The 27,859-nt window shown below is 38.4% G+C and overlaps 1 protein-coding gene across 1 annotated transcript in view; it reads left to right on the top strand.

The window, feature by feature from the left end:
- Positions 1-5,110: 5,110 nt before the first annotated feature.
- Positions 5,111-27,859, top strand: part of TNFRSF11B (tumor necrosis factor receptor superfamily, member 11b) — a 28,843-nt gene continuing 6,094 nt past the window's right edge. Inside the window, exons 1-2 of the mRNA XM_008580901.1 lie at positions 5,111-5,531; positions 24,437-24,806. Coding sequence (XP_008579123.1) covers positions 5,502-5,531; positions 24,437-24,806 — 400 coding nt within the window. The 5' untranslated portion in view covers positions 5,111-5,501. The remainder of the gene's footprint in view (positions 5,532-24,436; positions 24,807-27,859) is intronic.

Below are 27,859 nucleotides of genomic sequence, written 5' to 3' on the forward strand. Positions count from 1 at the left end.
TTAGCACAGTGCCTGGCATGTAGTAGATATTAAAAAAGTATTCTCTGAATGAATGATACTTTTCTTGTTTTGCTGTATTTTGTTTTGTTTTGGTGCTGAAACAGACTTTTTTCCTGTTGCGTTAATGGCATCCCTTTTCTGATCATTAAATAACTTCACTCTCCTCTTTAGTTTAATATTTACCTAAAAATGCTCCTTTAGGCTCAGCCTTTTACAGGCAAACCTTTGTTTCAGCAAGCCATTCAGTCTTGTAGGCTAGTTTCTCTGAAAACAATCTGATCAAAATCTTTTTTTCTAAAGTCTTGTTTTAGTTAAAAGAAGGGACTTTCCCAGATAGAAGCACCTAACTGACTATTGAGAGAATAGTTCTAAGGGTTCTTATCTACCATGTCTTCATAAGCCAGGTGTAGACAAATTTTGTGGGGATGGGGAAGTGGGAGAATTTTTAAATTAATACTATAGATGACGAAACTTCATCAAGGATTTTTGAGGAGGAAGCCCGAGTAGGCGTGCAGTATTCTTTAACACTGTGTTACTATAAGCATTTATTTGTTCAGAAGCCTTTGGGTGAGTGGTTATTTGGGATATGCATCACTGTTTAATTAAGGAATCAATTTATTGGGACTGGATAGGCATTAGATGGGTTATCTGAGTTTCAGGAAACTCCAGTTGAAGTGACTAGAGTGATTGGCAGAAAAGGTCAAAAAGTTTCTAAGTAAGGGGCTGTGCTTCTTCCTTAAGGTGATCAAAACAACAGACCCTCTGCTATGATCTGTTGGGATTATTGCTCCTTTTCCCCAACTTCCCCACCCAAAGGTTTCATCAGTTTGACTGTGATTTGTAGTTTAAGAGAGCTCTCTCTTACATGTCTATGTTTGGATCTATGACCCAGAGAGGTTGGCAGGGTGAAGTTCGGAGAATTCCACTCACAGCAACTATAATGATCACGTCACTCTGTTATGAACTGAATGTCTATGTCACCTGCCTCCCCCGCCTCAAATTCATATGTTGAAATCTTAACCCCCGAAGTGGTAGTATTAAGAAGGGGAGATTTTGAGGAAGTGATTAGGTCATGAGGATAAAGCCCTTGTTAATGGGATTAGTGCCCTTATGAAAGAGACCAAAGAGAGCTCTCTAACTTCTTTCTGCCATGTGAGGTTACAAGGAGAAGTCTGTAGTCTTTAGTCCAGAACAGGGCTTTCACAAGAATCCAACCATGCTGACACCCTGACCTTGAACTTGCACTCTCCAATACTGTGAGAAATAAATTTCCATTGCTTGTAAGCCACCCAGTCCATGGCATTTTGTGATAGCAGCCTGAACTAACACATTCCCATGCTCACAACTCTGTAGTGCCTCCTATGTTTTTTTGGAGAAACACTGGAATCAATTACACTTTGCAACCTGACCACTGTTTACTCACCTTTCCAGTCACTTCGTTTCATACATGCCTTGCTCTCCATGCACTGGTCATACAGGGATTCTTCTAGTTCCTTGAAATCACACCTTCCACCCACCTTGAGGCCTGCTGACACCCTGTCCTACCTGACCAAAAGCTCTGCACCCCCCACTTTTTCGCTATTTTCTCCCCACCAGCTGCCACACTCAATTTTCAGAGCTCTGGTTAAAGGTCACAGAAGGTCAGGTGCTCTCATTGCAAGTTACTTCTTTCCATGTAGCACACTGTCATGTATATATTTATATATTTGTGTGACTGTCTAATTAAGGCAAATTTTCAAAGAAAGAGCTACTTTAATGAATGAGAGGCAATGCTAGAGTCACACTGTTATTGAGGGGCAACCATAACTAGCAGCTGTTGACCCCTGGTTCAACACTTTCAAACAAATCCTTAAGCAACTGGTGACATACTACATTAGAAAATGCTTCAACTAGACAATCTTGCCTTCCTGTACATTTTTTTTTAAAAACAAGTACACATCTATTTCTACACGTAGTCTATAACACCTGCGAAGTCAGATAGCTTTTGTCTAGAATATGAATACAGTTAAAAAGACTGGCAAATGCTAATAAAATAAAAGAATATAAATAGGCTATCTGCACAATATTTCTTCTCTTTTCCTTCTGTTCCTTCTATAAAATCAGAATAAAGCTTCTTTTTAATAACAATGAAATAACAAGGAATATGTTCTTGTTCTTTAAGTTAACATTCTTGCTTGTACATAACCTCAGAACTAGTATTTCCAATTTTCAGGTGAGGAAGCTTAAGCACAAGATGTTTTAGACACTTGATCAGTCACGTCAGAGCCTGCTGCATGCTTCTCCCAAATCACCTAAATCAATTGCTGTCCTGAGCTTCGGGTATTTCTTCTGTGATGATGGTTATAAATGACCTCTGTAGCAGGGGCCATGCTGCTATGCTAAAGAGATGAAGTGTTTTTCCTGTGGGAGCTCCCAATATCCAGGCACCACTTCTCTAAGCTTCAGGGGTGCTGAAATGGGGAAATGGGGAGGGGGTGGACAGTATGTTGTTGAGGGGCAATCCCAAATGTGGGCAGTGAAAATGTGTTGAATGTGGGGCCTGATTCAAGAGAGTTTAGGGTAGAGAAGATGAGGGATATCTGATGAGGTGTCCTCTAGAAAGTAAGCATCACACATATTTGGTGCCCAGAAACAGAAGGTTAACTTTACAGGACACTCTGCTTAATGTCACCGATGGCCTCTGCCAATGAGGGATCTGTCACAGGAAGATGAATGTAGTCTGCCAAGTTACTGTTCAAACATCCCCCCTTGGGTTCCGTTCAGAATCTCTGAGTCCATTACAATTAAATCTTAAGATGAACTCTAGCTTCAGAGTGTTCAGGGCTTGCTGCCCACTGCTGTGGATCACTTGGGAATATCACTTGTGGGATTGACCAGATTTGCTCCAGGCATATAACAAATGAGATGACCGATAACTCATAGTCTCTGTCAGTTTCCTGTCAGTGGGTGATGAATAAACGGCTCACAGTCAGGCCCCAAGATACATACTCAATACACAGTCTATTTTGTGATTCTAGATAAATGGTGCCCCAACCTCTCTTGAGATTACAGCTAATTACCAATCCCCCAAACCACCACCACCACTCTATTATTTATTGAATAGTTAACAGAGAGCCAGAGTTTGAGTTAAAAGCTTCAGAGAACATCATAGAAAAATAGGTGGTTCCTGCCCTCAGAAACTCATAATCTAGATTCACCTTGTGCTTGTATAAATATCTTCATGAGGACCTAAGGTGATAAGAACAGTAACAATGATAAATAACACTTATGAATACTTACTATGTGCTAGACACTATTTTGACTGTTTTACACATTTTATCTAATTTAATCCTCATAATAACCTTTGTAATTCTATGGAGTACAAGTGATTATTATCCTCATCGTACATATGAAAAAACCAAATGAAAACACAAATAGGCAATTATTTTGAGGTCCTAGAGCTAGCAAGAAGTGGAGTTGGGGCTCAAATCTAGGTGTCGGACTCCAAAAACTAGTATCTTAAATACTCCCTAGAACAATCGTAACTATAATTTAGTAAATATTTCCTATGGGCCAGTCACTGTGTGAAGTTATTTTACATGCATTACTTTATTTAATACTAACAACTAGTGATCACCATCATTTAAATAATACTTTAAAAATGCTTCCTTCCACATTTGTGCAATATCAGTATTATTATAAGGAAACCGAGGCTTAGAGAGACATGAATCTTTCCCAGGGTGAATACTGCAGGACTCAGTCCTTGACCATTGACTCTCACATATTGGCATCATATTATGTCTTGAGGAAAATGTCTTCAAGTTATATCTTAGACAAATATTACCCTATAAAACAATAATATTGCCATTTATATGTGCTTTACTACTAACATTTGGATTTACTTGAGTCCTATGGAAAGTCTCAGTGTTAGTGTCTTAGGTTGTAGATGTCAAAACTGAAGTTCAAAACATGAGGGATTGGTCTGGAGTCATATAACTTCGTCCTTGTTCAGTGACCTGCACTTATTCACTAGTTCTCTTAAGAAACCGGTATGCTGTTATGTTCCAGCCCTTGAGAGACAAAGCCCAATAAGACCCCTGTCTTCTGTAATTCAGAGCAGAAGAGCTGATATTCCTTCCCTCTAAGAATTTCCTGCGTGGTCTATGGATCTACTTTGAACTCATGGTGGAACAATATCCATTTGAAGGAGCTGATGCTCTGATCTCTGTTGGCAAAACTTTGCTCCCAGGGGATCCCTTTCTTGATTTTTCACCTTCCTCTCCCTGAACTCTGGTGAAAAATCGAATTTGCCCTTCTCGAGAGGCATGTAACTGAACACTCAGCCTTGATGGGGAAGCCAGCTCTGCGGGGACTTTTTTAGCCATCTGTAAACAGAGAGTTCTGGTGGCAACCTGAGAACTTAGTCCGTGAACTACATGCAGGACTTCGGAGTGGGAATACACTTTACAAGTCATCAGGTCCAACTCCTAGACAAGGGTCTGGTGGGATTGATGGGGAAGACAAGGATCATTTATGCCAAGAGCCAAACTGCTGTCAACAGCATGGGGAGTGGAACGACCTTGAGGAGGCAACTCCAGAAGTTGGGTGCGGTGCGTAGGTACCAACAGGCCTTTGATGATGATGATGGTGTCGGTGAACAAAATAGTGACCTGCAAGGTTTTTCCTGCACTAGACAGTGAGTTTTTACTCTACTCATTTTCTCTGGCTGTAACTACCCCTGGCAACAAGTGAATGAGAAAAAGCCCTGGCTTTAGAGCTAACGAGACATGAGTTCGAAAAGTTCCTTCTTGCACACGGTCCAGGTCCACGGCACCTTGAAGATGAAGGATTGCAAACTCCCCGAACAACGCAGTGCATAAAAGAGAGGTCTTGCGATTGGAGCTCTCGGATCCCGCAGAGAAGGGGTCAGACGACAGGGCAAGGCGGAAACTCACAGCTTCCTCCCGGAGAGGGGACAAAGGGTCTGGGACGCGCTCCAGCTGCGCCCGGATCTCGGCTGAATCGGACGCCCAGGGTGGAGGAGACTCGAGCCCAGCGGCTACCCAGCGTGTGCCCAGCCCTCCCACCGCTGTCCTGGCTGCCAGGAGGCCGGCCACTGGCGGGAAGGGGCCGGGAAACCTCAGGGCCCCGCGGAGACAGCAGCCGCCTTGTTCCGCAGCTCCGTGGCTTTTTTTTTTTCCTTCCTCCCCACCCCTCCTGCCAGGGGCCAGACATCCCCGCCCCGCCCCCACGTCCTCCCTCTCTGGGGAATTCTTTCCGCCGTGGCTCTGAAAGGGTTAACCTTGGAGCTTTCCGCACCCCCCCACCGCTCCCGCCCAAGATTCCTAAAAAAGAAAGGTGTCGTCTGGTCCGGGATAGAGAAATGACTGATCAAAGCCGGGCGACACTTCCTGTTGCCCGGACGCTCTATATAACGTGATGAGCGCACGGGCTGCACAGACGCACCGCAGCGCTCGCCCTGACGCCGCCGCCTCCCAGCGCTCGGCTTTCCCGGGACCACGATGAACCAGTGGCTGTGCTGCGCCCTCGTGGTAAGTCCCTGGCCTCGGGGACGCGGCGCTGGTGCCCCGGAGCCTGCGGAGGCTGCCTGCCACCTGGTCTCCGGACCTCCCAGCAGACCGGTGGGCAGAAAGCTCGACTCACTCTCCCAACAGAGATTGGGGGTCAGGATGGACCAGGAAAGCTCTTTCACGTTATTTCGTGTTTCCCCCAGGGTGTCCCTTTACACTGCCAAGTTCCTGCTGAGATTATGGAGCAGAGAGAGGAGATCTAGACCTTTTTTGTTTGAATGATTTTTATCCATTTTATGTACTGTCTGTCTTCATCTCAGATTGTTAACGCCCTCGTGTAGTTCATACTATCTCTGCTTAATTAACTTGGACTTTTTTCATTATTATTATTGGCAATGAAGTGGTCCCTTAGGATTAGAGTAAGTTGGAAGTTCTATTCAACTGTTGTAATTAGAATAGAATTTGATGTAGTGACTGACATGATACATCATTAGGCTCACTAGTGCAATTGTTTTAATGACACTTTATTTTTAAAATCGATTATTCCAGTTCTCCACTTCAATGTAACGTGTAAAGTATTGGCGGGACAATGTTAATTATGCTCTAAAATATATTTAAATAATTGAAGTTCAGCACTAAAAAGAGCTAAAATTTGATTTTAAAGTGCTATTTGGAAAAGAAAGGAATTTCTGTGACTTAGCTGCTTTTTTTTTTTTTTTTTTAGCTTAGGTTTTTGATCAATCAAATTAGTAAGGTTTGTAATAGGTTATTCTATGACCAATAGCTTATTTCCTTTTTATCACTAGAGTGTGCAGTACTCGAGATATGAATCAGACATTCATGCCAGGCTAGGAAAATCCATATTTAAGCCACATATGTACTTTGGATGAGGTGGAGGAAATGTTTGAGTTTCAACCTCCAACCCACAAATAGTGAATGGAAGGCTAGGTAATCTTCCATTTAGTTCCCAGGATACACAAACTTAAATAGGTAATTAAATAGCACAGTCACCAAAGAAAAGGTAGGTTGTGCAGGAGTCCACACTTAAGTAAGTTAGATAAACAGATACACAGATAGATAGATTGATCCACCAATATGGGTAGTATGGAGAACTGTTCTAAAAGAGAAACTTTATTAAGATATAATACATAGAGAATTGCACGAGTCATAGGTGCCTAACGAAGTTTCTCAGAGTGAGCACTTGCCAGCTAGCATGCAGATCAAGAGATACATTATTAGTACCTCAGAAGCTTCTTGTTGAGCCTGCTCCCTGTCACTACTATGTCCAAGGCCAGAGTAATCAGTATTTTGAATTGAACACCACAGATGAGTTTTGCTTCTATTTGAAATTCACATAAGTGGACTACATGCACTTTTTTTTTGCATCTGGCTCCTTTCACTCAAAATTGTGTTGTGAGATTCATCTCTACTGTTGGATGTATATACAATAGTCCATCCATTTTCGTTGCTGTATAGTATTCCATTGGATGGATACACTACATTTGATTTAGTCATTACAGTTTGTGGCTAGTGATTAACATGGGGACACTTATTTTTCCTACCCCTTTGTATTAAATCTGTCAAAGATTTAATTAATAATAAACATACTGCCAATGGCTTTTGAATTTTAAGATTTCTGCTAAATAATCTATGTTCCTAATTTTAAGTCTATTTTAAAATAGACAGATGTTTTTGTATGTGGTCTGTGTAGGGAGATACGTGTGTAGGTAATACTAATTTTAGATGATACAGCATTTTCAGAAGAGAAGATTCTGTATGTATTTTGAATATAATAAATTAAATAGGAAGGATTTTGCTCTCCCTTTCTTTAGTTTTTGAGACTGACTTTATTTTTAAAATGACTAGAAATGAACACTTTGTTCTTACACATAAGAGTCCAAATGCCCTTTTGTAAACACCATGGTGCAGTTCTAGGTGCTGAAAGCACTACAGATATTGTCCCAGGCATGCCACTAGGTACTAGGCACAGAGTGAAAACCAAGATAGACACCATTCCTGCTCCATGGACTTCACAGCCTAATGGAGAGGATATTGGACAAGAAACTGTTTGTATAATTAGAGTTACAAAATAGGAAGGACTGGGTAATAGAGAACATAAAAGGTCCTGCCCTCCAGGACCTTATAAGGGAAGTTGCAGTGCAGTGGTTGTTAGTTAGACCAACATCCAAATACCTGTACCACCACTTACCTGGGACGTGACTGTGGCCAAGTCACTTCTCTCTTGAGTTTAATTTTCTCTTTTATAAAATGGTAATAATGATATACATACTTCCAAGATAACCACATAAAGTTGCTGCTTCATATTAGTACTAGCTTTTAGCGTTATGCTCATAAATAACTATAGGACAATTTAGAGCCAAGTGAATTATGTAAATGAAGTGCCAATGACACTCAGAGGCAGGAGAGACAACTACCTACTATCGCCTTAAAGGAGAGGTAGGATGCTTCATTGTTGGAGATAAAAATGCAGGTGTCCTGGGCTCAAGAAGTGGGAGAAAGCAAAACTGTGTAGCAAAGTAGAATTCTAGATTCTTTTTGTGAGAGCAGGAAATACTCTGGTAGGCAAGCAGTGAAGCAGGTGGGGTTGGGATGTCATCATTAGGACTAATGCCATAGTTATGTACTTTCCTGGAATGCTCACTAATAGATTTTAGGAGAGACCTTCTGTGCAAGGTGAGACAGTAATAAAACCAAGTTGTTTCTTTCACGGTTGCCCATGAATTACCTGATATAGTGGGAAGACTGTGGCCTAAGTCTAGATTTTAACTGGTGGGTGAAACTTGCCATCATGTATTGCCAGAACCACCTATTGAACTTCTGAAAGCTAAGTTCTGAATTAATGCTATGATTCTAGAAGTTGGGATGGGAGGGATGTGGGGTGTGGGGAAGTAGATGTGATGTTGTTTCTTAGGACAACTGCCTGATCTGCCTGCCTTCCTTTAGGATAATACTCTTTGGGGCTTCTGACTTTTTGTTGTTTTGTTGTTGTTGATTTTGGTTTCTTTCCTCATTTGAGTTTGTATATTTGCCTAGCCTTTTTTTTTTTTAAAGAGAATAAATACTCTGAAGTTTATAGGAGAATCTGACATATACTTAATCCAAAACAGTTCTATCCACAGCAACCTTTCTGGCCTCAGTCACCTAGCAACCTCCAGCATAGTACTTCATTTCAATTTGGTTTTTCATTTACTTTTTAGGCTAAAACAAGTTGTCAAATTCCATTGGTTGAGAAAGAGAGCATTTTACGCCAGATGTTTTATCCAGTTAATTCTAGAAGAAGAGTTATGGCAATGTTTATCCAAGGGGCACTGAATATCCTTGCCCTCCTGTCTGCTGACTTGCCTGCTGGTTTTTCTCTCAGTAACCTTCCCCCTCACCTGTATGTTCCTTCTGTGTGAAAGCGTTCTGTGAAAAGCATTATTTTCTTAGAATCTCATTAACCATCTTTCTTTAGCCTGAGTTTCTCCTTTGCAGCCAAAAAGCCAAAAAAAAAAAAAAAAAAAAGAGAGAGAGAATGAAATATATTGAAGAGAAAAAATAATCCTATAAAAATTTATGTTTGCATTATTTAAGACCTTGACTAATGATGTCTGGCTGCTTCTTACATTGTTACAGTGGAGCAGAGAAGCCTAAATTATCAGTACATTTGTATGTTTTACCCTATAGGACAGTAGTTCTCAATTATATCAGACTTCCTCCATGCACTTTTAGAATAAATCCTTTGTAACAACCTCCTTGCTCTCCTGAAATGAAATTCAGAGTACATATATTTTACTTACACATATAATTTTTTAAAAAATCAATATTCTGGTGTAACTATACTATAAAGGAGTAAAAAAGGAAAGTAATATATAATAAAAGAAGCTTCATTAGAATGTATGAAGAAGTAGAGATATGTGAGCATCTTTCTATACAATTGTCACTAACACACCTCTAGGACTGAAGACTGGGACATATGTCACACCTAAAAAGCATGATCTTAAAAGCACGATCAGTGTTGGCTTTGGTGTTGTGATTTTCTGAAATGGTGAACAAATCTTGCTAAAGTTTTAAACAGAACGAAGTTCAATCTTCCATCAAATTTTATGTTGTTAAATTTCTGAAATATTTAGCATGTATAACAATCATGCAACCATTTTGTATGCGTATAGAATGAAGAGTAGATCTAGGCTCAGATAATGATATTTATTTATTTATTTATTGGTGACTGGCTGGTACAGAGATTGAACCCCGGATATTGGTTATCAGCAACACACTCTAAACAACTAAGTTAACCAGCCAGCCCCTTTAGATAATGATGAATAGGTTTTTCACTTAGATTACTTATAACAGTTGTCAACAGGACATTTGAACATGTGTACGACATGGGATTATTCTTCATTGTTCAGGATATCCAGCAGCACACATTCATGATGACCATATGAATGCTCCACAGACTTCTAGAACTTCTCCTACGGGATAGCACCACCCCTGTGGCAAATAAAGTGTGAGCTGTTTGCAAGCGCAGATTTTTATCTTCCTCCTCTATAGCCCCAGGGTCTTCACAGTGCCTGATGCTACATATGTATTTGCTGAGTCAAGAGTATGGCAGGATTTGCTAGGGTGTTGCATAATCTACCAGCAATTTCCATGGATGTTCCAATAGAATTTAGATCATTGCCAGAGATTTAACATTCTCATCTTGGCTTTGATCTCTTCCAAAATATAAACCTAACACTCTACCCATGTGACCAATATTTCAAATAGTCTTTTATTCATTGCTTCTATAAAGGTTCATATCAATACTTTCATGTAAGCCCATTTTAAGTAAGTAACAAAGATGAACCAGAATCATATATTGATCCTTGGAGATGCCATCTAAGCTCAGCTGGACAAGCTTTCTGACTTTCCCATATGGTTGGATTGTGTGCTATCTACTGAGTGGATAACACATGGTATTAGGTTTGTGCATCAAGTTTTCAAGTTTGGTTTGATAAATTTTATGTTTGTAAAATGTCCCTATAGAGATGTCTTTTAGATACAAAAAATTTCAGAGCACAAGAGAAGTCTAGGCTGGAAATAAAAAATTTTGGTCATCTTCCTAGAGAGGTGCTTTAGAGCCATAGAGAAGGATGATTTCATACAAGAAGAGAGGATGAAGCTTGCCCCAGTGCACACTTTGGATATTGATAGTCTGGTAAACAAAATGCAAATATGAACAGCAATAGCAGCCATGTTTAGAAAAGAAAACAAAAATCAAAATAAAACTTAGCAACCCACAATAGCAGGAACTAGTGAATCGGAAATCCTAGCAACATCCGTAAACTATCTGTGCAAGAAGAAAGAGTGAGGTATGGCCAACTTGAAATAGATACAAGAACAGTATTTTTATGTGACATATAATTAGTTTTTGGAACTCACTACCACAGAATATTTTGGGGTAACTAGCTTAGAAAGTCTAAAAAAAGAATTCTTTTCGACAGTTGTAAGGGATAAGAATAGTGTTATAACACATTAGGTAAGAAGCTGTGTGGTACCCACTCTTGCACACATTTACCTGGCTTGTCTAGATTACATTGCAAGGCCAAAACAGTCTACAGACATACAAAAATGGTTTCTTCCAGCTACAAGGTGACATAATTTTCCGGGTGCTTGGGTGGATTTTTTTTCACCCCAATTTCTCAGAAGCATCTGAATCAGCCAGACCATAAATGGATAAAGGATGCAAGAAGAAATGAAATGTCATTCCTAAAGCCCTTCCACAAAAGTATTGTGCTGTTAATGGTCTTGGGTTATCACTTTCTTGTTGTGATTTTTAAAAAACTCACCTCTATAGAATTATAGTCTAAATACTACAAAAACATTGTTTAATTTCCTTGAAGCTTCCTCCTTAAAAATAAAATGAATAGCCTTAGAATTTTCATTTCAATTCAGTCCGTACGTTGGCAGCATTTCTATAAGAACCTCTTAAATAATCAACTATAAAGTAGAAAAATTGGTGTCAAGATGAATGTAGATTTAAAACAAGACTGATTCATCTAAGCTTTGTGACTGCCTTTGGTAAATTCAATTTTCTTCTCTGGTCTTTGTCATGTAATATTACTTTCTTGTTCAAAACAAACTACTTTATTTATTCTTTAAAAATATGGATATCGGGACCCTATTCCCTAAAAAGTTCCCCACCACCAATTTTGCATCAACACCACCAAAACAGTGTAATGAAGGAATTCAGTTCTGGGGGTTATTGAAAATACTCTGTAATGACAATGGCAGAAGGGAGGCAAGGGCTCTAATTCCTCAGTGCTGCCTTAGTCTCTGAGGCCCAATCAGTAACTCCACTTTTCTGGGTCTTCACGTTATCTGTAAAATATAAGTGTTGAACCAGGTGATATGTGGAAGGTCTACTTAGTTTTAAAATTTTTGCTGTTTGAATTGGAAGCAGATTGATTATGCACTATTTCCTTCTCCAAACATGCTCAAATCAATCTATAAAAACATTAACCTAAAGAAATTTTTTAAAATAATCTATTTTGTTGCAGTTATCAAAGTTTCTTCTGTCCCACTAGTTCACAGATAAGAAATTCTGTTTAAGTCAATGCGACCACAAAAGGAAGCATCTCTTGAAATGTTACCTGCTTTTAGGTAGTATGACTTAAGTATTTTAGGACCACAGATAATTCTTTTAAGCCAAAAAGTATTTTCTCATTCTGAAACAGTCCTTCTTATCTTTAGCTGGTATGCATAGAAGTTGTTAATGCACATATTTTTCATATGCCATTTAGTTAAAAGCCAGGTCCAAGACATTTCCCCAGGACATTAAGAAGAGGTATAATTATGGTCACTAGCAATCTCCTTAGACTCGCTGAGCAGAATTTTCTTTGAATTTGTATCCACAGGGAAGTACTTGATAACTGCACACTGTTTTATGGAATAAATGTCAAACCTTCAGGCAGAATAAGCATGATAATGGGTAGGTTGGCATGACCATTAAAAACCACATTTGAATAATACACCAGGCTGATAGACAGAAGACCTCTGCTCCCACATTGTCTCTTTCCTGTCTCTACTTTTTAATGTCCTGTAAAAAGAAAAAAAAATCAACTAGATTATGCTAAAATAAATGCCAACTAGAAAGATGAGCAGTTTATTGAGGAATAGTGTAGCTGTTAGTGCTGTTTGCTAATTGTTCTCAGTTCTTCTCTTTTCCAGAACCTTGGTAGGATTGTACCTCCCAGTCTCTTCTGACGAGAGTGGGGTTGGGGAGAAAGCGAAAAGTTCTTGCCAATGACTTGTGAGATAAAATGATATGTCACTGCAAAATTAGAGCATTTAATTGCTATGTATGCCCGTCCCAAAGTTTTTGTTTTTTCCTCTCTCCCACCCCACAGCAAATCTACAATGTTCAAAATATTGGTTGCTATATCATTCCAGGTCCTGAACAGAGGACAATACTAAGACCCTCAGGAGACCAACTAGGGACTATAGCATGAGTGAGGAATAAACCTTTGTTGTTTTATTTTAAGCCACTAAGATTTTAAAGTTCTTTATTAGCACAGCATAGAACCCAACCAGTCCTGTCTGATTAACTAGCCAAACCCCAGTTATACGTGAGCACTGCGGGGTAGTAACCTCAAAAGCATTTAAATATCAAAAATGACTAAAATCTGTGATTTTAGATGATCAGTTTAATTCCTTCTGTATCAAAGGTATTTTCAGAAGGATTCATGAGGAAAGACCTCTTCTGCTGCTGAAAATTCAAAATTTAGGTGACTGAGATTGCATAAAGACTAAGCTGGGTTGCAAAGCGAGAAAGTCAACAGATACTCAACAAAGAGGCACGAAATCAAACACTCTATAATGTGAGAGCGACCAAACAGGGATCGTGCTTTTTCTCTTCATTGCTTTTGACTGACCCTTCCTTTGTAGAAACTCACTCATCTTCATCTATAACTTCTACCCATTTAAGCCAAGCCCAAAGGAGAAGAAAAATAGAAAGACACTAATCATTTTTAGGATAAGTTCCATATATGAATGTCACACCCAATATTTCACTTAATTTTCCCAAAAATTCTATGATACGGAGATTAGTATCTCTATTTCACAGGCATGAAAACTGAAGTTCACAGAAGATAACTAATTTTCCCTAAGGTTACTCAGCTGAGATGTTTTTTCTGCTCTATAGTAATTTATATCAAGTAGCTGAGTTCAGTAAAAAATACTCATCCGTGAGAGTGGAGCCTCTGTGGGTACCTTCAACCCAGAGTTTCCTTTCTGCTGGCGTTAAGAATGCCCAAGATGGGGCTCATGAGGGTCATATTCTTGGGCAAAGGGATTCTAATGTATTTTTCATCCTTTTCTGAGCTCTTTCTTCATCTCTAGAGGTGAAGAATTTTTTTTTTCTTTGCAGTTAAATGCCCTGGCCTTCTTATTGGACATGAGTCTAATCCCAGATTCCTCGGGTAACATCATAAAAACAAAACAAAACAAACAAACAAAAAAACCCTTATGTTTTAGTACCTTATTAGAAAGTGCAATCCTGGGGCATAGGAGTGAGTGTATGATGACTAAGGCAGAAAAGAATGGAGAGCAGATTGAAGGCGGAACGTGACAGAGGAGCTACTGCTTGGTATAAAGTGCGTCTGACAGCTCAGGCTCACAGGACCGCCTGCCAGACAGGTTGTGTGAAATAAGTGCATGTCGGGACAGGAGAAGAAGGAGGAAAATTTATTCACCAGGACAAATGGATGGATGGATAGATAGAGAGATAGATATATTCAATTTTATGTTGTTATAGTTGATCCTTTACATGTCTGTCTTCCTCATAAGACTGCAAATCCCCAGAGGGAAGAATCGGTTGTTAAAAGTTTGGATTCAGACAGGATAGGATTTGAATCCCAGCTTGAATGTGTGCTACCTCTGTGACCTTTGCTAAGTGACTCAAATTCTCAGTTTTTTCATCTTCAAAACGGGGATAATCATATCTCCTTAGAGGTGGTTGGAGGGGATGAATGATAGTCACATGTAAAGAAAGGGATTCATAAATTCAGACAGGATAGGATTTGAATCCCAGCTTGAATGTGTGCTACCTCTGTGACCTTTGCTAAGTGACTCAAATTCTCAGTTTTTTCATCTTCAAAGTGGGGATAATCGTATCTCCTTAGAGGTGGTTGGAGGGGATGAATGATAGTCACATGTAAAGAAAGGGATTCATATAGATCCTGCTATATAATACTATAATACACTAAGCTATTATCATTATGCATTGTATTACCTAGGGCTTCTAGTATGATGTTTCACACATCATAGGCATGCGGTAAATATTTACCTGTTTAACTCAGATGCAGTTTTGTTCCTTTTGTACTTCTAGTTTCTATTCCATTTCATCACAACCATGGCTTTTCTTATCTAACTTTCTCTCACCAGCTGCCCTTAGCTGTGTGTTGAGTGGACTTCAGTGCAGGTCATTAGTAACCAAAAGGGGTTCATAAGATGATGCAAGCACTATAGAAACAGAATGAAATTTAAAAATAGATGTTCAAAAATATCAACATACTAAAATGTATTGCCAATTCTGAGCCCAAGGTGCCAGGGACTGTAGCTGGAAACTCCTGAAGTAGTGATACTGCCCTTGTGCCTGTCAAGTGGGCCTGAATAGGGATAATAATAAGGAAAAATGAAAGCAGCTCTGCTGTTGAGTTGGTTTTCAGAACTGAGTTTATATTTTAAATCTGGTGATTAACAAAAACTCTACAGAAGAAATGTGACGATCTAGGAGCCAAAGTATGTGAGATTTCCATATATCTTCCTTGGAAAGTTTTAAGTGTTTACTGGCATTACAAGTTCTTTTTTCTCAGAGGTTTTTTTTTTCACCTTTATTTGTTAATCTGTCAGATGTTAATTGTTTGTAAAACTCCTGTGAAGCTGGAAAAGCATCATAAGCAAATCCATCCTGACAATTCTGGTTGATTCCAAACACAAGCAAGTTATAGCTGATTAATTTAAAAGCCTTCAAACAACAAAAGGAAAGTTTCAAAGGGAACAAAAATTACACTTAAAGTTAAATTTTACCTAGAGACAGTTCGTCAGCCCCAAGGGAAGCAGAAGAGTGTAGAACTTGGCCCAGTGATTTATCTAATAAATCATAACTTTGTGTTCCCTCCTTTTTTTCACCTAGGAAAGCTGTTGGCAGCAAATCAGTTCTGTGCAGATGAACAGGTTTAATTCCTTACCTAGAGACATGATCGTCGGCCAAACAACTGGCCATTGTGAAAATTATTAAGCAGTGGTAGAGCCTCAGGTGAGGAACTGGCAGCAGTAGATAAACTTCTCAAATGAACTGCTTTTTTTCACACATTCACCTTTAAAATGGAAGCTAAGTACAATTGGAACAGTACATGCGGGAACTGGCAGCAGTAGATAAACTTCTCAAATGAACTGTCTGCTTTTTTTCACACATTCACCTTTAAAATGGAAGCTAAGTACAATTGGAACAGTACATGCAAAACACCATGCAAGATAAAAGATGCTTTAAAAAATATCCTCCTCTAGGCAAATTCTGTCATCACTGTCATTTTGCAGATGAGAAAATTGCAGGCTTTGTGCTTGTCCTGGCAAATGTATCCTTTACATGGTGGATATGTATCTGTATCTGTGTAATCTCCAGTGATCCTAATTATTCATAGTGGGTGTTCAATACATCTATTGAATTGAATAAAATTAGATACATTGAATACCTGCTATATGTAAGACACTATGCTGTGCATTTAAGGAATATGTAGACAGATACTTGTCTATCTGAGCTCCTGAAGCAAAGCTATGGGTCTGCATTGATTCATTTGACCTACACCAAGAAAATAACATCGGGTGTGACGAAGCTAAAACTAGTTTTATCAATTAGTCAGATGCTTTTTCTGAAGATATTTAAGAACAGGGTAGATAATCAACAACTGCACATTTTAGATGTATTACTTCCTACTGAACAAGAAACTTCAAAATGTTTCCAGAAATGAGTCTCATGCAAAATGTCTCCCATTTTCCACCTCTTGTGTAATTAGCCCATGTAATAATGTCTCTTGCTTGTCTGGAACATTATTTCCTACCAAGTTTATTTGTGTCCCTTTACTGATGTATAATATAATGATTGTATGGGGGTAGGTAAAATAAGGACTGGTCTCATTTTAGAGGTGAGATGGTTACTAAGGTGAGGTGAGAGGGTTACTAAGCTGGTGGTAGACCTGAGTTTGGAACCCTGGTATGCATATTCTAAGTGCAGGTTTCCTGGCTGAAAGTGGTTTTGTTAGTTCACGTTGATTGAATTGCCAAGCTGTACACTCTTCAGAACTTATTATTCATTACACATTTAGCGTCCTTCTTGAAATTCTGTGATATCCTTAATTTTTTTTACCTTCTCTTTTTTGTCTCATTTCACAAATGTTTACAAGCCCCAAGAGTTAACATTTTTGTTTTCTTTTGCTTGTACACAATTTTCTTGGGTAATTGCCATCCACTCTCTCTGCTCCTAGAGCCATTTATGTGCTTATAACCTTGAAAGCTGTGTCTTCAGCTGCATTTCTGTCCTGAGTTCCCAACACATATTTCTAATCATCTACTAAATATCATTGCTTGAGTCTCATAGATGGAAGATGTTCCAAACCAAATTTATTCTCTTTCTCCATAATTGCTTGTTCCTCCTGTCAATAACTAATGGCAACACTACACACCTAATTCTTAGAATTCATGGGCATGGGCTTCAATTGCTTCTTCTAGCGCCACACTCTAGCATCAACCTATTTCTTCCTCTCCTTCTCTGTTACCAGTGGCCCTCATAATTACCAACCTGTTTCTCTGTTGAGTCTTTTCTTTTTCTTCTCTCTCCTTTCTTCTGCCTCATTGGTTTTGCTATGATTTATGAGTATTTTACGCCAGACTGGGCTTTTAGATTAGTTTTAGGTTAACTTATCTAACTCCATCGCTTAACCATATTTCCAGAGCATAGCAATTGTTTCAATAAGTGTTTGCTGAATAAATGAATAAATGAATTATTGAAGGAATGGAGGAAAAAGGGAAAGAGTTACACTATAAGACTATAAAAAAAATCAAATAAACACCCTCACAGGAAAATAGCTTATTTTTAATAAAATCTTTATGATTTACAATACAGGAGATCTTTAGGAAACTTACCATGATATATATGCTGGATGCTTCCTCTCTTGGCTAAGATGGACTATAAAATGGCATGGTTTCCAAACTGACCAGACGTTTGGCTAACTCTGGGTAGTCCTCAAATAGTTTTTTTGTGGCAAAGATCATGATGAAGGATCACAAAAGGAACTCCCAAACCAAGTGGTTATTGCAGGCTTTGCGTGGGCACTTTTTAATGAATTTTCCATAAATGGAAACCCACTGGGTCACTCATGGCTCTGCATATCAGTGCACAAGCCCAGTAGTATGGGATTGGCTACATTGCATAATGCAAAAATAAACATGCTGGAGGAGGTATATTCTTCTTTTATTCTTTAAGAAGATAGAGTGCTCCAGTCAAATCATTTTTTAAAAATTTTAATTTATCAGTATACAATGTGGTTGATTTTTGAGTCCCTTTACCAATTCCTCTTACCCCCTCCCCCCACATCAACATCATATCTGTTCACTTGTCTTAACATGTTCAAGGAATTATGTGATTGTTGTGTCTTCATCCCCTGCCCCCACAGTTTATTTGTTTGTGTATTTATTTATTTATTTATAGCTCCCACAAATAAGTGAGAACATGTGGTATTTCTCTTTCTGTGCCTGACTTATTTCACTTAATATAATTGTCTCTAAGTCCATCCATGTTGCTGCAAGTGGTAGTATATCATTCTTTTTTATAGCAGAGTAGTATTCCTTGTGTAGATATATCACAGTTTCCTTATCCACTCATCTGATGATGGACATTTGGGCTGGTTCCAACTCTTGGCTATTGTAAATAGTGCTGTAATAAACATGGGAGTACAGGTATTCCTTCAATGTGATGATATCCATTCCTCTGGGTACATACCCAGCAGTGGAATAGCTGGGTCATATGGTAGATCTATCTGTAATAGTTTGAGGAACCTCCATACCATTTTCCATAAAGGCTGCACCATTTGCAATCCCACTGACAGTGTTTGAGGGTTCCTTTTCCTTTTCCTTTTTCTCTGCAACCTCGCCAGCATTTATCATTCTTAGTCTTTTGGATATTAGCCATCCTAACTGGAGTGAGATGCTATCTCAAAGTGGTTTCAATTTGCATTTCCTGAATGCTGAGTGCTGTTGAGCATTTTTTCATGTGTCTGTTGGCCATTCATGTATCTTCCTTTGGGAAATGCCTATGGGATTATACCACAATAAAAAGCTTCTGCACAACCAAAGAAACAATTAACAGAGTGAAAAGACAACCAACAGAGTGAGAGAAAATATTTGCAAAATATACATCTGACAAAGGAATAATATCCAGAACATACAAGGAACTTAAACAACTTTATAGCAAAAAAACAAGTAACTCTATTAACAAATGGGCAATGGAGCTGAATAGACATTTCTCAAATCACTTTAATCTGAGAAATTTCTAACTCAGCAGCTTCGGCCAAGAGCTAGTGTTAACACAGAGAAAGGGAGGTTAACATCAGTTCATCTGAACTTCAGGAAGACTTTGGTTGATCTTTTAACGTTGGTGATCTCCTAACTCTATTCCCTTGGGTCCGAATGAAAAATAAGCACTTTAGGGCTTACTTTTGAACTATACATGAAAGAGATAGTATAAATGAAAACATTTGATAAATGTTAAAGGAATTGATCAAAAAAATATATATGACACATGCTGTAGGTTTAAATTCTGCTTGCACTGATTAATATTACCTGAGACAAGTTAGTTATCCTTTCTAGGATCCGTTTTTTTGTAGCTGGTGGAAACTTAATGATAATAATAATGTTAAAACATTTTAACATAGGTACAAACCAAAATATTATATACATTACTTATTAATTCACTGCCTGGCACAGAGTAGATTTAATATATGTATATTTGAATGAAATAGACAAAAGAGAATTCTATCTTCATAGCGCACCCCCCCCCCTTTTTTTCCTGCCTGCCCTTACCATTACCTTACCACCCTACTTCTTAATTTGGGGAATTATCACTAGAAATTTACATATGTTTGTGACCAATGGTTGGATAGTTAATTTCAAAATCACAGCATTTAGTAATAAAAATTATACACATATGCCTTGAATATTTTATTTTGACTTAAAACATCTAAATAAGCATTCAACCTCCTTTATTTTCAGATATGGCCCATCCTTTTCTTCAAGTCTGTGTTTGTTAACTAGACTCTCATGCTGTCTTTCTTACAAAACCCTTACGCAACATATTGCCCATCCACTCAGTTTTGGAATATAAAGATACTTATGAAACTAATTGATTATATAATCCTTTTACATGTTTTCTCCATTTTGTTTTTACAATTGTCTCACTTACTTCAAATTCTATGGTGGGTTGGTTTGGTGGTTGTTGTTCCCAGGATTTGTTTTTGTGGGGGGCAGGGAGAAAGGTTTCATTTTTATCAAGTCATCCCAAGGCATTCAAATTACTTTTCAATGAAAAATAGTTCTTTGTTTTTTCACACCCATATTTGATGATTTATGTAATATTTCATTGAATTACCTAGCATAAATAGATTCAGCAAACATACAACTGACTTGTTAAGCATACAACTCCACTGGTAAGAACCAGCATGAGAATGGCATGCTAAGAGAATGCATAACTGACCAGGTTCTGGGGTATCGGGTGGTTTTACAGAGGGAATGGAAGGCATAGGTGAATATGAAAAGTGGAGATTGGTAAACAGAGTTCTGCTGTTAAAAATGAGTTTCACAAATAAAACCAGGTGAAATAAGAAGTATGAAGGGGGAGAGAGCAAGGCATTTGCTTCCAAGAACATTGGCTAATTAAACTGTCAAACCATAGGATAGTACAGTGATAGAGCTGGAAAAGGAATTAGAACATCTCTAATTTAACCAACCCCCCATCTTCACTCACTACCATCATCTGCTAACATTTGATAGATGAGGAAAGATGGTTAGGCTTGAAAGAGAAAATTTTTAACACTGCCCAACATGAAAAATAGAAGGCAAGGAGAGGGACAAAGCTATTGGAGATGCAACCTTACTGTCCTTTCAAAAAAAGAGGTACGGAGGCTTCAGAGAGAAATCTTGGACTGGTGGGAAGCACTAGATGGAGGACTTTCAGATTCCCTTCAAGCCCAAGTGATCCATAGTAAATGATGGAAAGACAGGAAATGGGAGGAGGAGAAAATAAAAAATACAGAGAAAATTCCACTTAATTCTTTTTTAGAAGTCAAGCATAAAACACAAAAGACAGAGGGACCTCTTCTCTGGAAAGCACTTTATGCTTCTGCAGACAAAACTATGCACGTGTCATAGCTTTTGCAAATGTTCATTAGTGGTTATTTGGAGACTGCATTTTACAGACAAATTCATTTTTAAACTCTTATTAGATTTTAAATATCATTAGCTGTCAAAGGAGCTATAACCAATGTTAAGACAATCTGTCCTATGGCAGCCTATTCATTGCTTTTCCAGGAAATGTAGAAGAAAGTAAGAGAAAGGACTGAGATGAAGAGCTCTATTAATCTTGCCCATCCTCTATCCAGTAACTGATTCCAGAAATTCCGTGTGGGAATTGGGGCTAACCAAAGATTGAGAACTAAACATTCAATTTTGGCCACACAGAGTTCTGTCTTTTTACCAAAGTGGAAAATTTTCAAATAAAACACAACAGTCCAACTGAACTTGCTGAAAACAAGTCTGCAATTCCTTAAGCCTTTATGATTTTTAAAAATCATATGATTTTTAATAATCCTTAAGTTCATCTTTTAAATTTTTTCTGTGGACTCTTTTCATCCCAACTTCCCTGTATCTTAAAGAAATGGCAACTAGTTTCCAAAATATGGTTTCCAGAAACCAACAATATTATGTCCAATGACCTAGAAAAAGTATAAATTACATCAACATTCTTGGTCACATCTATGTTTATGTGGCTCCTTCTAGTGAAGAACACAATCACCATCTGTTGGGTTTCTATTCCATCCTCATCACTTTTGTGTAAAGGAGAGAAGAGTCATTGCTGATGAATAAATGGCACAACTGCAACATGTTGAAATGGGAAAGAGGGAACAGTGAGAAGTCCAGCTGGGGGCAACCTCAGGACTCCCACCTGCCATAAAGTGGCTCACTTAAGCAGCAGAACTCAAGATAAAGGAGTTGCTCTGGATCTCTGAGCCAGGCCTCTTAAAAGCAAAGCAGAACCCTCAAAAGTGGCTTTCCAGGAAACCTAAAGTAACAGCAAGAGAAAAAAGTATTTCTATTGCTTTCACATGTTTTTGCAAGTTGTGTCAGGAAAACCTCACTTGATAGCATTGAAGATTTTAGAAATATTTGAGCTAAATCCACACAAGGAGCCTTGAAAGATGTCCTTTGATATATTGAGATGACCAACTCGCAACAGTCAGTCATTTCCTCTTGTTTTGTTTTCATTACATTGATCATTATTTGTAATTATTTGCTGTAATTATTTCTTCTTTTATTTGTTGTCTGCTACCTCTCTAAACTGTGAGCTTCTGGAAGGCAAGGGCCATTTCTGTTTTATGCACCACCACAGGTTAAGTTCCTTCTGTCAAGCCTGGTCCATAGTGGAGACTCAATAAACTAATGTTGAATGAGTAAGTAGATCCCATCTATTTCTGAAAGATCTACACCAAACCAGAGCTTCCACCCATCACTGGTTCATTTCTTTCACCTAATGTCAACCTACTGCATCTGAGCCAATAAAAAGCCCCAGGGAAATTCAAGAACATGCTTCCCCAGAAATCCTTGGGTTAAGGGAGTGTCCTGAAAAGACCACCAGAGTAGCCCTGGATTTTTCACTGTCTTCTGCTTTTTGTTGGTTGTGAGTCCCTTACATCATACCACTGCCTCTCTCTGAAAATTGCTGTCTGTTAAGAGGTCCGTGACCTGCGTGTAGTGTTTTGTTCTTCTGGTCCATCAACCCATCAGCACAGATGTTTGCCATGTTCCAGTCAGAAGTGACTGAAGTTACTTAAGTTAAAATGCCTAAATGCTTATGAAAAGGGCCCATTCTTTGTCTTTGCCACCTAGCTCAAAAGGGTGTGCTGTTTCCCTAGCTTGGCATGTATTTCCCATGTCAGGGGGTTTCTGTGAGATTTCCGGAGTTCTGCAAAAGAAGACAGTTTGGAAAAAATTATTCCATTTGGTTTGCCAACTCTCCAAAGCCTGAAAATAGTCAGCGTTGATCCCTGTACCAAAAACAAACAATGAAAACCAAACAAACCAACCCCTACACACAAACAACACTGTTTCTTCTGAGCGTGTGTTTCCTGTAATTAGTGTGAAGAACTACTTCAATGTTCCCTGGAAGACCTTTGGGGATGCACAATGCACGATAGATACCCACTTGGAGTTATCCTCCCCAGCAGCACCCTTGCCCATGAAGTCCTTTTTCTCCTGCTGCACATTATGTATGGAAACTTCTGAAACCCTGCCTGCTCCCTGATATTTCTGCCAATTACCCTAAAGAGAAATGGTCATTTACTTTTCTAGACATCATTCACCTATGAGAGTCAAGTATACTGGTTCATATGATCTTCAGAGAAAATGTCAGCCTTAAAATTCTAGAAATACCTTCAGTGGATTACAAGCTTATGGGGACAAAGTCACGTCTGACTTGCCTGCATCCTCCTGGTGCTCGACTCCTAGTATGTATCTGTTGCAGGAATGAATGAACGATGGGATGACTGTTGATGTAATTACATACCTTCACACATCACTAACTCTTTACTTCATTATTTGTTTGGAATCATTAAGTCTTAGAATGGGAGAACTAAGAGATATCATCTAGTTCTACATGTGGCTATTATGACCACCCCATTTAGAAATTGTAATCTCCCCACCTTCCCCTCCATGTTTCCAATCTTCTTTACCTGTCCATTGTTTTATAATACTTTTCTTCTAATATATAATTTATTTTTAATATATTTACTTTCTTACTCCTCTTATTAGTTGTAAACTCCACAAGGGCAGGGTTTCCTGCTTACTTTATTCATGGCTGTATCTCATGCCCCAAATAGAGCCTGACACATATTAAGGGCTCGCTCAATGACTATTCATCAAATGAACAAATGAAAGAATAATTATTTAGTATGTACTTAACACATCAGAATTACCTTAGGTTTTTTTTGTTTTTTTATTTTTTTTAAGTCTCCAGGCTCATCCCCACACCAGTGGAATCAAAATGCTTAAGGGTGTGTGAATCCCAGGAATCTACATTGTTAACAAGGAGTTCGGGTGATTCTGGAGTAGCTGTTATGAGAACCACCAGTTCATCCAATTCACTAATAATTTTTTTTAAGTCTCCAGGCTCATCCCCACACCAGTGGAATCAAAATGCTTAAGGGTGTGTGAATCCCAGGAATCTACATTGTTAACAGGAGTTCGGGTGATTCTGGAGTAGCTGTTATGAGAACCACCAGTTCATCCAATTCACTAATCTAGAGATAATCCTGAAACCCAGGGAGATAATGCATCTTTCAGGTCACACCGTTATTCAGCAGTGCATCTAAGTGTTATAAGTTCTATTTTGATTAAATTTCTACTCCAGTCATCTTTGCGCCTGGATTTATTTAATACGTTTGCTGCTGTCCGCATTCTTGGTCTTTGAGATTGAGCTACTGGAGGCAAAAATTATGGCTTCTGAACTTTGTGGTGCATCTCAACATATAGGAACGGCCTAAGGCGTACGGTTAATAAAGGACTTTTTGAGTCTAATGATGCTATTGTACAAAGAACAACCCTATTTCCCTTTTTCCTTCCAGTTCCTGGACATCTCTATTAAATGGACCACCCAGGAAACCTTTCCTCCAAAGTATCTTCATTATGACCCAGAAACCTCTCATCAGCTGATGTGTGACAAATGTCCTCCTGGCACTTACCTAAAACAGCACTGCACGACGAGGCGGAAGACTGTGTGCACCCCTTGCCCTGACCACTATTACTCTGACAGATGGCACACCAGTGACGAGTGTCTTTACTGCAATACCATATGCAAGGAGCTGCAGTATGTCAAGCAGGAGTGCAATCGCACCCACAACCGCATGTGCGAATGTGAGGAAGGGCGCTACCTCGAGGTAGAGTTCTGCTTGAGGCACAGGAGCTGTCCCCCTGGGTCTGGAGTGGTACAAGCTGGTAAGTGTCAGCTTCCAACGTGCAGCAAAATTAATTAGGATGGTGCAAAGTCAGTAGTGAAATTTTGGGGGAACGCTTTTGTCCTGATAACATTAGAGGGTAGCAAATTGCCAAAGTAATGGGACCTGCTAGATATGTGCTATGTGTCTGGATTGCTTCCAAAGAACCATTTCTCAGGGGAATACTTTGCCACTACAGGGCAATTCAGTGACAAATCTCAAATGCAGCAAATTGCTCTCTAATGAGATGCATGATGGATTGCTCTTTTTTAAAGGAACATACTCTGCATTGCACTGTTGATAGTTGATGTATACCTCTGTGGTTCACTTCAGCATGGACGGCTTCAAACTACAGTGCTTTTGACAAACATCAGAAATGTTAATTGATACCAAGAGAGTAATTATGCTGATATTAATGAGGCTCTGGTGTGGTAACAATGTGGTTATAATTAATTATGTAAAAAATGAGAATGGGTAGGGGAAGTACATTTCATTATTAAAAATGAAGCTAGTTCTTCCTTTAGCATGGGAGTTGAGTGTCTGGGAGAATAAAGACTGTAGCGGTGTCTGTTCAATGAGCTTATTCTTTATCTTAGACAAAACAGATTGTCAAGCCAAGAGTAAGCACTTGTCTACAAACAAAGTGCTTTCTCTTTTTGCATTTTGAACAGCATAGGTTCAGAATACACTTTGAATCTTTTAAAGCTGCAACCCACATTTTTTTTTCCTAGCACATTCACAAAGCTTCAGTGTAGTCTATAACTTCTATGGCTTAGGAAAATTAAGAGCATTCACTTACTTAGCTGGAGGAAATAGTAATCGCTATAGATTCTGATTACTCAGTTTGAAGCAATATTTCTCAGCTTCAGCACTACTGACATTTTGGTCCAGATAATTCATTTTTTGTAGGCAGCTGTCCTGTGCACTGCAGACAGTTGAGCAGTGTCCCTGGGTTCCAGCCACTGTATTACCAAAAACAGTTCTCCCCAAGTTATGACAACCCAAAATGTGTCCAGACATTGTCAAATGTCCTCTAGCTGGCAAAATTGATCTTGGTTCAGAACCACTGGCTTTATGGATGCTAATAATTTATAACTTAACTTTCAAAAGTTGTGATATACAAAGTCTTAATTATTAGATGATAAATAGTTTTAAAGACGTACAAAGGAAACATATACAGAAATGGAAATCGATTCAGTTTTCTAAGTACTGAATCTTAATAATCACAGAAAGTACAATTTCATGAGAGTCCTGTTTAAAGACGTACAAAGGAAACATATACAGAAATGGAAATAGATTCAGTTTTCTAAGTACTGAATCTTAATAATCACAGAAAGTACAATTTCATGAGAGTCCTTTAAAATGCCTCTAGTATGAGTATTTGAGGCAGAAATTGGTGACACTTCCTACTTTTTATTAAATGATTCTTTGGGACTCAGAAGCTAAGCCAAATGGTAGGGGAGAAAAGCCCATCCAGCAAAAACAAATCAATTCCATTCAGTAAGTTGTATATGTAGAAAATTAGGTAAGCACAGGTTATGCAGCTTGGACACTAGAAAATTTTGAAAAATAATGGAAATAGCGAGGATCTTTCTCATATAAACATAAAGGTCTGTTTGTAGCGTGAAGTAAGCAGGCGACCAGAAGCTTTAGTACAAAGGTACACATTTTATTTTTTGGCTGCACAGTGGGGTTTATTTACCTCTCCCTCCCTGAAAACCCACACAGTGGTTCCTCATGGAAAATAAGAAGTTTCCAGCCCAAAGAGAAGGAAGGATTATGCAGTGTTACTCTAAAAAATATTTAATAACTATTCCTTTTTTGTTGTTGCTATTTTGAAGTACATTGTCTTCTGTCCATATTTTATTTACTTTATTCTATCTGTTAGTTAGCCCTGTCATGACTACGGAATTACTTATGGCTAGCTTGGTGAATTCTCAACTGTAAAGCTAAACTCCTCTCATCATTATGATAGTTCATATTTTGCCTAACAGGTTATAATTTTTTATATTTCCACTGGTATTAATAAGGCAAAATCATTACTTAGATTGATAAATATTTTTATATATATAAAAATTCTATCAATTATCAAGAAGGGAGTCCTGTTGGAAAGGTCATGAGATAAAGCCTCCAAATACACTATAAAACTTTAACCAAAGGAATCCAAGAATGATAAAACAAAGAACTTTTAAAGGCTAACTTAAAAGAATATTTCATACATGTGACCTTCTCATTAGGATGCATGAGACAACCCAAGCTGTAAATATGTATCTGAAGTATGACAAGATTCTTCTTTGTGCAGGACATGTGGCAGTTGGCAAAGGGAGATGTGGATCCAGATGTCAAAGTTACTTATTCCCAGTAAATTAGCAATGAAAGAATGCTATGGAATCTCTGCCCAAATACCTTTGCTTATGATATTATAGAATGTGGTGGGGAATTGGATCCCATTTAAGAAGTGGGGTGTGGTAAGAAAGTACTAAAAAACCAAAATAAACCCCTGTTTGTTTTGTAAGGACGTTCCTAAGATAATGTTACTTCAGTGCTGGAAATAGCATTTAATATGTGAAGGTTTCAGGCTGTGGTTTCCCACCTCTTTTTGTCTGACGGCCCTTTGTCATTTTTACAGGTCAATGAATCATCAATCCCTTTAGAAAGGAGAGAGACAGGAGATAAAACTAGAACCAATCCATTTTACTCACCCCCTCCTTTTTTTTTTCTGGTTTTGGCAAAAGATACAATGAGGTAGGAGGTTGGAATTTTTAATAAGTGAAGCATAATAACTTTTTGTAGCTTTCCTTTGTCTCTTTTGTATTTTTTATCTTGCATAAGCCAAAATCGGCCTGTAAAATCTACATTTGAATATTGAAGTCTAAATCTGTTCAACTAGCTTACACTAGATGGAGATATTTTCATATGCCAGTACACTGTAATATATGATCTATCCACACATAATAGAGTCAAGTGTTTGAAGACATTTTTTTTTAAATAGCATCTTTAGTTGTTGACTTTTTTTTTTTAATAGCATCTTTAGTTGTTGACTGGTTCAAGTTT

Source organism: Galeopterus variegatus, unplaced genomic scaffold, assembly GCF_000696425.1.
Source record: "Galeopterus variegatus unplaced genomic scaffold, G_variegatus-3.0.2 Scaffold2199, whole genome shotgun sequence".
Classification (NCBI taxonomy): domain Eukaryota; kingdom Metazoa; phylum Chordata; class Mammalia; order Dermoptera; family Cynocephalidae; genus Galeopterus; species Galeopterus variegatus.